Source organism: Phasianus colchicus, chromosome 2 (assembly GCF_987193195.1).
Source record: "Phasianus colchicus chromosome 2, bPhaCol1.hap1.1, whole genome shotgun sequence".
Lineage (NCBI taxonomy): Eukaryota > Metazoa > Chordata > Aves > Galliformes > Phasianidae > Phasianus > Phasianus colchicus.
In genome coordinates, this window is record NC_143437.1 from 36,053,424 (window position 1) to 36,068,228 (window position 14,805).

The 14,805-nt window shown below is 34.1% G+C and overlaps 1 protein-coding gene across 3 annotated transcripts in view; it reads right to left on the reverse strand.

The window, feature by feature from the left end:
• Nucleotides 1–14,805, reverse strand: part of FMN2 (formin 2) — a 147,655-nt gene that overhangs the window by 30,903 nt on the left and 101,947 nt on the right. For all 3 annotated transcript variants that reach the window (XM_090135380.1, XM_090135379.1, XM_031592358.2), the window contains one exon: nt 13,123–13,215. In XM_090135380.1, coding sequence (XP_089991506.1) covers nt 13,123–13,215 — 93 coding nt within the window. The remainder of the gene's footprint in view (nt 1–13,122; nt 13,216–14,805) is intronic.

Genomic DNA, 14,805 nt, shown 5'->3' on the forward strand with positions numbered 1-14,805 from the left:
AAATTGTTTCTTCTTGCATTGCAGATGCACTATCTTTAAAATAGAAAATGCAGATTTTAAATTTGGCAATTTGGCAGAAATGAGAATGGCAATGGAAATATTAGGAATCAAATGTAATTGCTACTATTCTGATTGATGTTTCAATCAGCAGCAGTTTACACTTGCACTAAAATATTAAAATAGTAAAAGCTGCTTTTTATTAGTAGTAATATAGTCAGCTGAGCAATGCTTGGTTTACCTGCAGCAACAACCTTTGTACCTAGCAGTCATTACTTGAAGATTCAGGCTCCACCGTTGTTTAGTTTGAAGTAAAAAATAAATCCCAGCAAACCACAGGAAACTTTAGGGAGATCTGGGTAAATGTTCTCAAGAAAACTCCAGAGCACACGAAGGCTGCCTGATTACGGGTTTCATTACTGACTTGAAACTCGGCCCAGATTCTTCAAAAGGTTTGTAACGGCTCACAACTCTTTTGACTGAACCTGGGCCCAGTGTTGAGTGAATCTGGGCTGACTTATAGTTTTGCTTAAAAGTCTTGCTTGGCTTTGGATACGAAACCAGGTGAAACCTGGCAGCTTTGACAGAATTTTTGTTTCTTTATACTTCAATCCTGAAAATCAAGGTATGATTTGCTGTAAAAACATATGCTACAAGAGAGAAGAAACTCCACACAAACTCCATGAATGAAGGGAGAGTCAACATCTAGTTCTACACTAATGCTTTTTCTTAGTACCTTCAAATACAATTTCTAAAGTAAGCAATTCTGTTACTGAAACGTGTAATTTGGACTCCACTGAGTTAAACAATGCTTGGAAATAGAGCTTAGTATATTCTAGTTTGGGACAGTCTTTTAGAAATCAGATTTGTACAGAACCCTTTTTTTTTTAATAATTTCCAGGATTGATGGAACATATCATCTGCATTGTCTAGATCTGGCTTTTTTCCTCATATCCAATAATTCAACACACGCTTACCTAACAACAATGGAGAAAATGTTCCTTAATTTATTCTTGGAAGATTGCAAACGCAACATATATAATACATACAAGGCTTATCAAAGCATGTCAGAATGTTTCCATTCTGCAACAGAAACTCCTGTTCACTTTCAATTTAAAAGCATGAATATATACTTTTAATCATTTCAAGTATATGTACTTCTAATAATTTCCTAATGAATAAGTATTACACAAAGAAAAGAATCTTGAAAATGATCTGTAGTAGCTTTTTTCTTTTAGTATAAGTGAAATGTAACCAAAGAGAGATTCCATTCTGCACCACATCACCTCTCGAAATTAAGACGTTTGCAAGAAAGAAGTTTACCATAAGAGAGAATTCCCCTGCATTCTGTTCCAAATACGTGATGAAACTTTTAAACGTTATTAAAGGGATATTATTCAGGTGTGGATCAGACTTGCAATTCATTTTCTTTCTTATTTTCTAGATGAAAATTGTTGAAGAACTGAATAAAAATGATTTTGCTTGAGCAAGAAGACCGGTGACACCAGCAAAAGAGAAGAAAATGTAGTACACTATGAATCTGTCTATGTCCAAAGTAAATTCTTAAATAACTACATCTGCACTAGCATACAGTAAGCATGTGAAAGATGTAGACATCAGCTAGTGAAAGAAATTCACGGAGATTTAACCAGCTGGAGAAGAAAACCTACTGTTATCAAAAACCACAGAAGTCTTGCTATCACCTAGATATAATGAAATAACTATTAGATGTAGAGGCAACTGGAGAGTCCTATAATTTCTGAAACTGTCCACCCATACGATCACCTAATGTTAGTGATCATTGGTGTATTTTCTGTAGTGATTGCCCCACTGGTAAACTGCTTTCAATTCATTTTTCTGCTTTAACAAGGGAGATAAAAAAAAAAATCAGTAATGTTTTTTTAATATAGTTTTCTCAAAAAGCTCTATATATTTTTGAACATAAAAGCTAAGATAGATTCATTTGAAGAGTCCCACAGTGCATTAGACTTTACCTTTTCATTGAATATAATACATCTTTACCTTCATTTCTTTCTCCAGAGCAGCTCTTCAGAACTGGTAAAGAGTGCCTGAGTTTGACATTCTTCCTTCTTGGCAGCCTGAATCAATGAAGTGCTAAGTACAAGCTGAAACGTATGTGGGGAGAAGAGTATTGGGAGAAAAGTATAGTTCCTTTAACAGATGATAAGTCCTTTAGCAGGTGAAGCAAAAGAAGAAAATCCCTACTGACTTCACAGTGATCCCACTGTGGCCACAACTGGTGTGGGACAATTTGTCCTTTTCAGGAGTAGAGAGGCAGCTGAGCATTTCTGGGTGCTCAGCTGAGTTGATAAAATTCTCAATCTCTATCATGAAGAAACAAGATTTATGCAGAAAATTTTTACTGCTTTTCTCTGAAAAACATTAAACAAGTCTTGCAGTCAGTCACATTTGCTTTTGTATATATTCAGAACCCTTGCACTGACCATATCAGCAACTGTTTGCAGACTCTAATGGCAGATACAGGAGTTTCTTTTTTTGGGGGCCAGCAATCTTTGCCAACTAAAAAATATTCCGTATTTTATTGACTCATCATCTTTTCTCCAATTCTCTGCATAGGAACTAGATTTCTTGATCTTTGACACTAAATTTCTAAACCACCTCCAACAATACTGCTTCAAGTCTATTACTGAATATATCATACTAGGAAGTACTAGTCCCTATATTTCATGTAATGCAGCAGGGAGTAGAAGTAAAACTTCTCTGCCTGTATACATTTAATATATATGGTAGGTCTTTATATGCACACTCATAATCTTGAAAGAATGTATATCCTGTGAAATCTACTTAAAATGACATAATTGAAAAATAATCTTAGGTCATATTTAAAAATATTGCAATATTGAAAAAAGGAAAATTTCAGAGTTAAAATGGTCTTTCATGAAGTAAGAAATGCCACGAAGCCTTATCTATTTATGACCTATACTGAATTATCTTACTTTCATTTCAATTTGAAATCATGTAATGCCTTTTTATGAGTCAATGTGATACTGTTTGCCTGTTTTCTATTAAGATACCTTCATATTATTTAATGTTAGTCACCATCTACAGCTAGCTCTATACTTTCTAAATACTTTCCATTTTTTTCCTCAAAACTGAAGTACATTCCTTCCTCCCCATGTCATTCCTTCCCAAGCCTGAAGACTGTACTATATCCTAGACTTTTCCAACAGATCTCTTTATTAGAGGCTAAATGTATTTCATTGAAATTTACTGACGTTTTTAGTTCTATTTAATCAATTTTTGTATTTTTAATTTTTAATCAATTTTTTGTTTGATGTTTTATAATTGGAGTATAAAACTTGTTTTAATGCAATTCAATGCATTTCCAAAGCTTTGTACATAAAATCTAATTAACTTAATGTATAAAATCTCTGTCATTATCAGCAAATAACCACATTCCAGAATGATACATGCCATTGTTCTGTGTTTGCTCTTTCAATTCTTTTAGATTCCAGTTCTGCAAAGGTTACATATAAACTTCTGCAAAGGTACATACATGAACAGTCATATCAAAGTGACCTATGCTTTTAAAAAAAGCCTGAAACACTGAATGAAACTGAATGAGAGAAATATACACAGGCATTCCAGAAAATGACAGTGTTTAGCAGAGCAGTAGCTTTCCCTTTTCCACAATTTAAGAGATTAAAATTAAATGGAAAAAGGTTCAATGACAATGACATAAAAAACAGTCTTTTATCACGAATGTCCTTTCTTATCTCAAAGGCAGCAGACATTTCAGACATATGCTGCAGCCTTTGCTGGAATCAAGCTTCTCTGTGAATTAAGAACCTTGCCAAGTATTTTCTCATTTTCAGTCCAATCAACTTTCTTCCAAATTTAAGCTTTATACCTTCTGCCTTAAATCTACACCAATATATCATGTTTTTTTCTGTATTTAGATCAGATTATGTTCCATATAGGCATTGCATACAACATGCATTGTCTCTATTATCAGTTCTTGCAATTTCTTGCAAAAAGTTTGAAAGTACATTTCATTCTTTATCATCTCTTCCAGAAAGTTTAAAAATCTTTAGAAATATTTGCCCTACAACAGGGAGATCAGAGTCTTGCAACTACCCTTTTGAATTGGGATGATTCTGCCTTGTGCTACTTATATTTTAATAGCAGTGAAATTATTAGAAAACCATCTTACTGAAAAAAAAGAAAACACTTCAAAACTTTTAGAAGCCTTTGCTGTAGTTTTTACCAGAAGCTTTGACATAACTTTTTTTTGTCCCCCTTCACTGTAATGCTGAATGAATACTAGCTAATAAACTAATGCTGAATGAATACTAGCTGAGACTAAAAATATACCAAAACATGCCAAATATCTATTCTGGAGGGAGAAGAGCAGTTCACCATTCTCCAAAAAAAAAAAAAAAAAAAAAAAAGAGCTGAAGAGCTGACTTAAAGGTGAGTGGAAGGTCAGACAGTACATCTTTCATCCTTCCACTGACCCAACTCCGCTGAGGTCTGAGAACTTGAAAAGCTCATCTGAGGCCATGAGGAACAACCTCTGCACAGGAGAAAAGGGAGATTAAAGAGATAAGATGTTGGAAGAATAACCACCACAAAGTCATATAGCTACGCTTTCATTAAGGCCTAAGGTTCAAGTCTATTAGGATCTCTAGCAGAGGTCCTGTAAAGTTGCCTCTGTTCTCCTTGGTCGCACATACAACTTTTGAATGTCTCCCAGAAAGCTCTAAAATAATTGCTTGGATATCAGAATACTGTTCAACACTGATTATGAAATACCTTGACAAAATTAGCTATCAAAGCAGGCTAACAAAGGCACCAGGGTCTGTGCAAAGCTCTTCAAGCAACAAAAAAATATTCACCTCTTACCCCTTCGGTCTTCTGAATGTTTGTTGCCTCAACTTCTGACTTTTATTTTGTTGTTTGCTCTATTTGCATGTTTTATTTAATAAACTTAATGTAGTTGGCTAGAAGAGCAGCACTGGGAAAAACTATGCAATTACTTTAAATGGAAACAATCAAATAGGAATGGGTTTTTGTTTGTTTTTGGGGGGAGGGAGAGAAGAAACTCTAAATGAGAGTTAAATAATTAATCCTTAAATGATGCCAGGAGCTGAAGCTTAGTAGCTTTGTAAAAAAATATGTAGAAAGCCAAACTTTAAAATATATATATATATATATATATAAAATGATATGCATATTTTAGCTTATAACATGCCATAACAGAAATTTTGTAAGAAAAAAATAGACTTTAACAGTTAATAAAAATTATTTAGTACATTTGCACATAAAGGGCATACATAAGCATAGTCAAAAAACAGGTTGACTTTCTGGTTCAGATTCAGAAACAATTCTGAGTAGACTTCATAGGTCTACTCAAACAGCACTTAAATGTCCCTCTTCAGTGCTTGTGTTCCATGATAACATTCTGTTGTTGGCCTATGCTGTGATCTTGACCCAGTGATTTCTGTCTGTAGTCACTTTCTGGCCACAAACCCTATTACAATATAAATTATTTCTACTGAACTGGTTTCAAAGGACTATGAATAAGGAGATGCACAAAACTGTTATCCCTTCTGATCTCCTGATCTCTCTCAAGGGGATATCACATCTTCTCAGGTAATTGAATACAGGAATGCATTTTAGTAATCTCAGATGGAAAGCAACAAGAATCCTTTCATCTGCTTGTCTACATCCTAAATCTTTTTTTATTTTCCACTTTTTATTTAAAGTATTAACTAGTATTTGTTTACAATTAGATATGAATGTGCCTTCCAGTAACTTTCAAGTGGAGCCAGGTTGTTGGTTTTTATTATTTTTTTTTGACAGATACAATGACTTTACAATGAGCTTAATGACAATGAGTCATTAGAGCTACGTTGGTATAGTTTTGAGTATTTCTATTTACACTGAACAAAGATCCAAGTACATTTGAATAGTTTATTATCTGGTATTATTTATGCAAAGAAAACTGCAAAAGAAAAAAGCAGATTTTATTCTGGAAATCCTAGCAGGAGTTCCCGGATCCTTCTAGATTTCCTATAGAAATCTAGAAGATAGCACAGATATAGAAATATAGAAGATAGCAAGCAGGAAGAATACCCCACTCCCTCACCCCTACTTTCTAAAATTTTCATGCCTATATGAAACAGAATGTTTAAATACCTCACTTAGACCCTAGTTTCTTAAGGATATCTGGGGATAGAACTTTTAACATGCTGCACACTTTTCTAATTACATTATTCCTGTTTTTTTCAACACTTTTAAGATAAGCCAAAACTTTTATAGTTACTTTAACCAGTTGCACTTCATAATAGTATTACACAATGGAGACAAGTCAAATTAGTTGCTGCTCTATAGATCACAACTAAGATCCACTGTCATACCAATGATTACATGATCAACAATACTCTTAAAAAAAAAAAAACAACCAAAAAAACCCCATCAACCCAACCAAAAAAAAACCAACCCAACAACCTTGTAAATAAAAGACTCCATAAAAGGAGCCTAGGGTACTATAACTGATCAATAAATCATTTGAGTTGGAAGGGACCTTTGAAGGTAACCTGATCCAACACCTCTGTAATGAATAGGGATGCCTATAGCTACAGCAGGTTGCTCTAACCTCGAGTGCCTCCAGGGAAGGGACAACCTGTTCCAGTGCTTCTCTATCTTCATCACAAAAATGACTATAATAAAAATAATAACAAAAACAAAAATCAGCAGAAGTCTTGTCTAGCACTCAAAGTGTGTTTCAAGATATGAATTTCCTCTATGTTTGATCTTTCATTCCATCTCAGGCTGCAGTCCGGTAAAAAGATTGTTTGTTACCTTTTAAAAGATGGAATCTACTTTCCACTGAAGTGAGGTGAAAGTAGGACCCACATCCAAGACTACTAATCCATTCTACTCTATTTAGAGACTGCATCCATTCTACTCTGCATTTAGAGACTATTCACTAATGTTCTTAAATGTTATATTTACAGAAGTAAAATACAATGTAGTTCACATGTAGCTTTGACCACCTCACTCCATGCTACTGATTCTAAAATGCTATGCTGCAGAAAGGTCTTAGGAAGTCAGGTCTAGGCACTAAATGCTGTTACCTAGCATACTGAAAACTAAATACATGTTATTAGGTATGCAAGAGGTTTCACATCTAATTTAAAAGCAATGATGTCCAGCTGTTAACCTGATCTCTGGACCACTGGAGAACATGCCACTACATGTTGATTAGGGCCAGTGCAGCAACTAAACCTGACTTAAATTTGAATGTCTCTATTTTAACTTACCATCCCAACAACTGGTTAGTAAACATTTCTGATTTTATTGAAGAAGGGGTGTTTTTGCACCCTATCTACAATGCTTTTATTAATCCGCTGCATCCATTCAGAATGGATGACGTGCATGACTAATACATAATCATCTTCTTCCCAACCAATGCCAAAACAACTTTAACTTTTATACAATGTTTAGTGTTGCAAATACACCACAATATGAACTGGGATTATACGTCATAATCAATGGAGGCGCTGACACCTGAGTTGGGATGAAGTTTCTACAATCCTGAGGTAGAACTATGTTTTAGCGCTAAGATGTCAGTGTGAGATTAAAAAAAAAATGTTTTCAGTACTCAAAATGTTTGAAAGCTCTTTCAATAATCCAATGAAAAAAATACTAACAAAAAATGTACATGTTTATGGACTAGTTAAAACATGATTCCTACATTTCTATTATAGTGATCCTATGTTTCTCTCTCTATATCAAAAATTTACTCTACAATGAAAAAATAGTTTGTCTGAGTAATGAGTAGATTTTGAAGGCATTATTTAAAGTGAATACCTTCATATAGATTACACAGTATCCAACCTATAGATGTTCAGTGTATTTATGTTTTGTTTGTTTAAAAAAAAACTAAAGCATTAGTTTTTATATATTCCTAATGATCTTACTCATATTTTCTCAGTTATTTTTAGGAAAAAATCTTGATGCAGTGGTATCCCTTGTATTAATCAAATTATAAGAACAACAGTTGAAGAAAATGGAAACTGCAAAATCAATCATTCTGTGTTAGAAATTGCCAGAATTAAGATTATCCTAACAGCATTCATTTCATAGTCTTCTGGAGCCAGAAACTGAACCCAGCCATCCAAAATTCAGTCTGATGATTTAGTCTTTCACAATACATCATCTGATGATGTACAGCTTTTGCTGCTTGACCTAAAAGAGAAAGTTATTCCCAACTAGCTGGTTGCAGTTATAGAGATAAATACAACACACTTTGTGATTTATACATTCATTTACTAAACGTTTGGAAACTGGATTCCTGGCAAAAAGAGATGGTTACAGACAGTTCAATCAAGAGCACAATTTTAGCATCTTTACTCTGCAAGGTCACAAGGATGTGGATAAAACTGGGGCCTGGAGAAGAGTCTATAGTCCAGCAGGATGAAATCTGGGACTGTCACTTGCTAATAACTGTAAGAATTTTTGTCAAGACTAGAAGGAGCCGAAGGCTGAATGGTCAGCTTGTTCACCCAAACATACCACCACTCTGGAATTATTCCTGGTTTTAGACTAACTAGCTAATCATCTGAAAATCATTTTTATTTCTTTTATATGCATTGCATTCTATTCTTAAAATATCCTATAACATAATACTTAAAAAAAAATCTAAAATAAATGACATCTTATTCAGTAACTAGAACAATAATGGATCCCTTCCTCAGATTTCAAGACTAAAATATTTGCACAATTTATAGAATCTTAGTTGAAAATCTGTGATTTGAACATACTGCCTCTTCTCAGGTACCAAACCAGACTGACTTTTCTGAGGGAGCAGAGGCTGCTGCCTCCTATCAGACGCTTCCTGCCTTATCAGGCTGACAAGAATGTACAGCCTAGCTGGAGTCCTAAAAGCAAACATCCAGACTGCTTCTCACTGCAAAGTTAACCACAGTTAAAACTTGGTGATTAGAATTCATTTATGGCTCATTCATGTACAATATTTTTTAAAAAATTATTATTATTTTTTTAAACATGAGCTGGCTATCCTGTCAAAAGTGTTAAAGGATTACTAAAGTCTAATGAATTTACCCTCTAACTTGCAGGCTGATTAACACCCTCCAGTCTTTCTCTCACTGTCTCCTGTGTATTCTGAGAAGGTTTACCCCAGAAAAAAAAGTGATTTCTGAACCTTTCTGAACTGGGGGATGTGGCTGTGATCTCAGATGTTTGTGTGTTCCCACAGAAAAGTACTGATCCAAAAGCAACTGCATTTTCAAATAGTGTTTTCCTTTGTGATCTCTGTTCTACAAACCGCAGTAACTTGTGTGGACTGACTTGTGGAAAGAAAACTTCAGAGGAGTTTGCACTCCTATACTGAGGAGACACAAACAGTACTTTTTAATTTCACACAATTTGGTCTGAATAATGTTTCACTTAAAAAGGACTATCTCCCACATGCTAGTATAAACTTTAAGTAAATAGTTAGAAATAAGTAATGAAGAAAAAATACTTTTGTAAAGTTCTTTACAATATTACACATTTTTCTTTTCAATTTCCTGTTTGCAAGTGGGTTTTTGTTGTTGTTTTTAAAGCAGTGTGACTACGGAGAATCTCAGCAGAAATGATTGATATTTGAATTTGAGAACAACAAATTTTTTGACTGATAACTTACTACATGTGGTTCCAAAAAGAGGATAGAAAACATGGAAGAACAGAGAGGTTTGCCTTGGAGGATCTGACACACACAGACCCTCAGAAACTGCGTGTATGGAGATGGAACAGATATTTTGATTTTCTGCTAAATAGATTGACTACTTTGCTTATTTTGATGAATACACTGACACTTTAGACTGCCGCCTAGGATACCAAGGTGAATGCTAGGCAGCCTCAGCTATATATGCCACTAACATTTTGATCTAAAACATTATGACTCTGAACACGTACCTTACTTCTTTCCCTTCTTTATCCTTTGAAAGAAATAAACTCCACTAGTCAGCTAGAAGAACAATCATTTTTGCCTCTAATGACTCTAATGGAAGTGTTAACAATTTTGTTTTTTATTAATACATCAATAGCAGCAATCAGCTAGACCAGTTACAGTAACTTAATTTAAAGTTACATAACTGTGCCATACAGTAACTATTCTGCTTTTCTATCTCCTTGCCAGGAATATTTAATTAGATGTCCAAGCATTTCTGCCTACAAGAAACTCATTTTCCATTTTAACTGCAAGTTTAGCAACAAGTTTAAGTGAATAACTAGCTACTTTGAACTTTTGGGTCCCATTATGTACACAAGTTATCTACTCAGAAAAGACATCATATAAACATGCCAAATTATTCATCCTTATGAAAAAAGTTTTTCATCTGAATTATATGTTAAAACTTTTTCTGACTTTAGAGAAACTGGAACTTGAAAAGATAAAACTTAAAGCTTAGCTTTTTTTTTTTTTGCCCAGAGCATATGTTATATAAACACAAATCCCTAAAAGGTGCCAAGAATTGTCCCTCTGTTTTTCTAAATGATCATGTGTGCAGTCTAGCTGAAAAGACTCATCGATTATGTCTACATAAACAACAAAAGCCCTTAGAAAAAATATCTAGATCAAAAGCCTGTCAAACACTGAACAGGAAAGAGAAATCCTGCTTTAAACATGGCCTCTTTCAAGTCTGAATTCAATCCCATGAAGTAAAAACAAAGGATTTCATAATGAAAGGTATTTAGAATAACTTTTTTTTTTTTTTTGGAACTTAACCAGATATTCTTTTTTCCTATATGTTAGGCTTTGTCTTTCTTACATTGCAATTGAATACTAAAAAATAGTCCTCAAAATTTTCAACAGCGTAGAAATTTTTTAGTCACAATTCATTGTGTTCACAATGCATGTTTCCAATTATTTCAATTAAAAAGTGATCATAATATTTTTTTACTCACATTATGGATTTCCGCTTATCAATGCTCTAGTAAGATCCACTAATAACACAACAAAGTTCTTCATGGATAAGATGCACAGCTGTATGTTTTTTCTCACGTCCCTCATAAAATAGAAAAGTCAGTACAGCTTTTACTCTATATCATTACCCTCTCTAAGTCATAGTGACATAATATAAGCCTGATATTTGACTTGCTTTTTTTTTTATTAATAGACAAGTATGTTGCATGATTTACAGGGTATCATTAATGATCTGTTTAAGGGTAGCTCGTGATTTGATAGCTCCCTATCTACATATATCAGTAATAATATAAACCTAACATAAAATATGTGGTACGTGTCTATGTCACCAGTTGCATACTAACTGTGCAATGAGAATACAGTTTTAACATATGTAGGTTGCTCCAAAGGTAATGTTTGCTATTTCCATGGAAACCAAAACAGATACAAAAAGCTCAATAACACTATTGGTTGGAGTAAATACTCAGCTGCAAAACACTATTTTTCAGCAGTCATCACCAGCAGCTAGGCATTTTTGCCAGCAATGAACAAGAGCCTGAATGCTGCATTTTTTATTTTTATTTTTAAACTGTACCAACATAGATGATCCACTGTCACTGCTACCACTGCTGAAATTCACCACCCATCATTTCACTGTGCTCACATCCACTGTTTGGTCTCCATTATTGTTCAGCAAACGTCAATGAACGTCAATGGGTGCAACTGTTTCTGCATGGAGGAATTCAGTGACACACCAGTGCTTGATACACACTTCCACATCAAATGCCATTTTGTCAGACTGCCTCCCTGCTGCCATCTGTCACATGGCAAGAAAGCGTAATGGACTATTGATAGGAAAGTTCAACCTCTGCTGCCATACCTCCGATATCTGCCTTTGACTTCATGGACCAACAGAAAAAATTAGGAGGCATTGCTTTCTGAGAAGCCCTTGCAGTTCCATATCTAGTCATGCAGGACACAGCACTGTTTGCCAGATCTGACAAATAGTTTGACTCAGGAAGCATCAATTTACATATATAATTCAAAGCAATGTTTTTGCAATGCTCATATACAAAATCGTAAATGTGATTTTTTTCCACAGCAGTTAGGAAACTGGTAGCATGTATTGGTACATACTGAAATTTGTACAATTTCCTTTTTTACATGTTTGGATAGATGATCACCTTGGGTATTCTAATTAAGAATAAATAAATGCATACCTTCCTGATCTGTCAAACATCATGCACAAACAGTTAATAATGATTTCTCTCTTACATTTAGGCAAATGTGTTACTGAGAACTATGTTTAGTAATCAGTAGAAACTCACTTTTCACATAAATCAGGATCAGGAGGTAACAGACATCTTCTATTATAAAAAATATCATCAAAGCAGAAGGAGCAGTAACGTGACCAAGAAAGCTAAAATGCCATTGATTTGCTTATCAGGCCACTGCCGATCTAATGCATTCAACTCCAAATTGCATCAGAAATTGGTCAACACAATATACTCTTTCAGTGCAGTATTTCAAGAGACACTGTGACATGCTGCTAGTCGAAAATTAAATTTATCCATACTTTTTTTCCTACCGTCTTTCAAAAGAAGAGTCTAGTAAAATATTGTCTATTCATTTTTAAAGTGTTTTTTTGTTGTTGTGTTTTTTTATTCCTTCTACCATTCAGGATGCCAGTTCATCATGGATACTTAAATCATTTTTTGCATTTTCCATTAATCACATCCAAGTATTTCATATGGATTTGCCTTATATATGGAAAAAACTAACTACTTCTGCTGAACTTACTGCATGCTTTTGGCACGTCTAAAGGAATTATCTCTTTGGAAAGAAATTAATGACACAGATCCAGCTTCAATAATTTTTCAAGGAACAAAGGTTGTAAAATTGTTTTCTACTGGAATGCTAAACTTATCAGATCACATACTTGAGCCAATAGCATTTGTCTTTGCTGTCATGCAAAAGAAAATGAGTCACCTACATTACAACAGAATCATTTTGTAAATCTTTTAGAACTGTGTGGCATCTGATTAAACTAATCCACATCTTTCTATGATGCCAAAATAAACAGTCTCCTTCCCACAATGTATAAACATTGTTCCCATAACTTGTCTTTGAAATGTCATGAAAAGGTTAAGTGACGTTTCATTATTTACCTTGACTAATGAATTGCTCCATGCTGTCTTTGAAAGGCTGTAGGTGCTCTTCTAGTGATAGCTGATAAACTTTTGCTGCTTCTGTCTCACATACTGAAATTGAAATAACAGATTAGTTTAGTAATGGCACATCATAGAATGTATTTTATTTCAACATGCAGATACATACTTCAATTAATATATACCTAGTGAAATTGCTGGAATATGTTCCTCAAACAGTACTTCAAGTGTGGTCTCTATGGCAATATATTCAGGAACAGCTATGTCATGATCAAATGTTGTTGATCAAAATGTAACGATAACTAATGGTCAGCGTAACTGTTATCTAAATGATTGGTAGCAAGATTACTAAAAACACTGAATTATTTTGAAGGAGAAAGACAAAATTAAGGGGCTGAAAGATATATGAACAAAATTATGATTTCAGGTCATTTTTATCTACATGCACTTAGGTGACAGTACCTCAATCGAAATGAAGTTCAGGTGCAAAACCAGCACCAACCATTAGGAGGAATCTTAGTTATAGAATTATAGTACACAGAATGCAGATGAAGGCTTGATGTCTGCTAAAACCACAGATGCAGTTAAGTATCTTGCTTTGTTCAAAAGTAACCTAGAAGTTACTGGAGTGAAAGAACGTGACAGTATAGCTATCATAGCTTGAATTCTATAAGAGATCTTGGCAGAGGACAATTCGGTTATTACTTTATCAGAGACCTGGACAGAGAAGATGAAGCCCAAAGCATCCCTCCCAGATTTGTCACTGGTGAGGTGGCATCACCATGTTCTCACAGACAAGTCAAAGTAATTTGATTTGGAGCAACAAAAGATACTAATTCAGGAGAATGGCTCTGCCTCAAAATTTCCAGTAAAAGCGCACATAGTTTTTAATTTACTCTCTGAGGGTTTTTTTCAGAGAAACAGGTTTGTCATTATATTTTTAAATAAAGAAGAATAATTACATTAAAAAATGCTTTGAAGCAGCAAAATTCACTCTTATAATTATCTCCTTTAAATATTAAAAAAAAAAGCATAGAATGGCATCCATCTAAATATATACAGATGAGAGTATATACAGTCTGGTTTAGATTAGAAATAATAGGTAAAAGCCTTAGATGGATTATATTCTCTAGAAATATGTAATATTTGCAAAAATACCAGAATTTAAAAAAAACAGTTATCAGGTCATTCTTATCTAACCAATCGTGATTTTTTAACCTGTACTAACAACATTTTATGGTTTACAGCCACAGATGAATGACATATCCAAAAGATCATGGTGGTGGTATTGCAATTTAAGATAATGATCGAGGGTTTCATTACCCATGGCAAATGCTAGTCAGTCAGCCCAACGTAGGTCTGCACTTAGTCATTCAAGCTAGAGTATGAAAAATGTAAGCAGATATTATGGTAGTCACATTACTCTTTTGTATTCTTTAGCTGAGCAAATTGATTCATCTTTATTATACTACTCTTCTGGTCTCCTATGTCTGGAAGCAAAGTCAGGGTGACACTAAAAATTTCAATCTCATTTTTATTTAGCTTAGAAACTAATATGAGTAAGTATAAGTAGATTTTTAGAAAGCAAAACAATTTAAAATGAACATATTCAAGTAAATGGGTAAGGCTACTTATGAAGCATTTTAATATACACACATTCAAATGTGCAAGTAAAACAGTTAT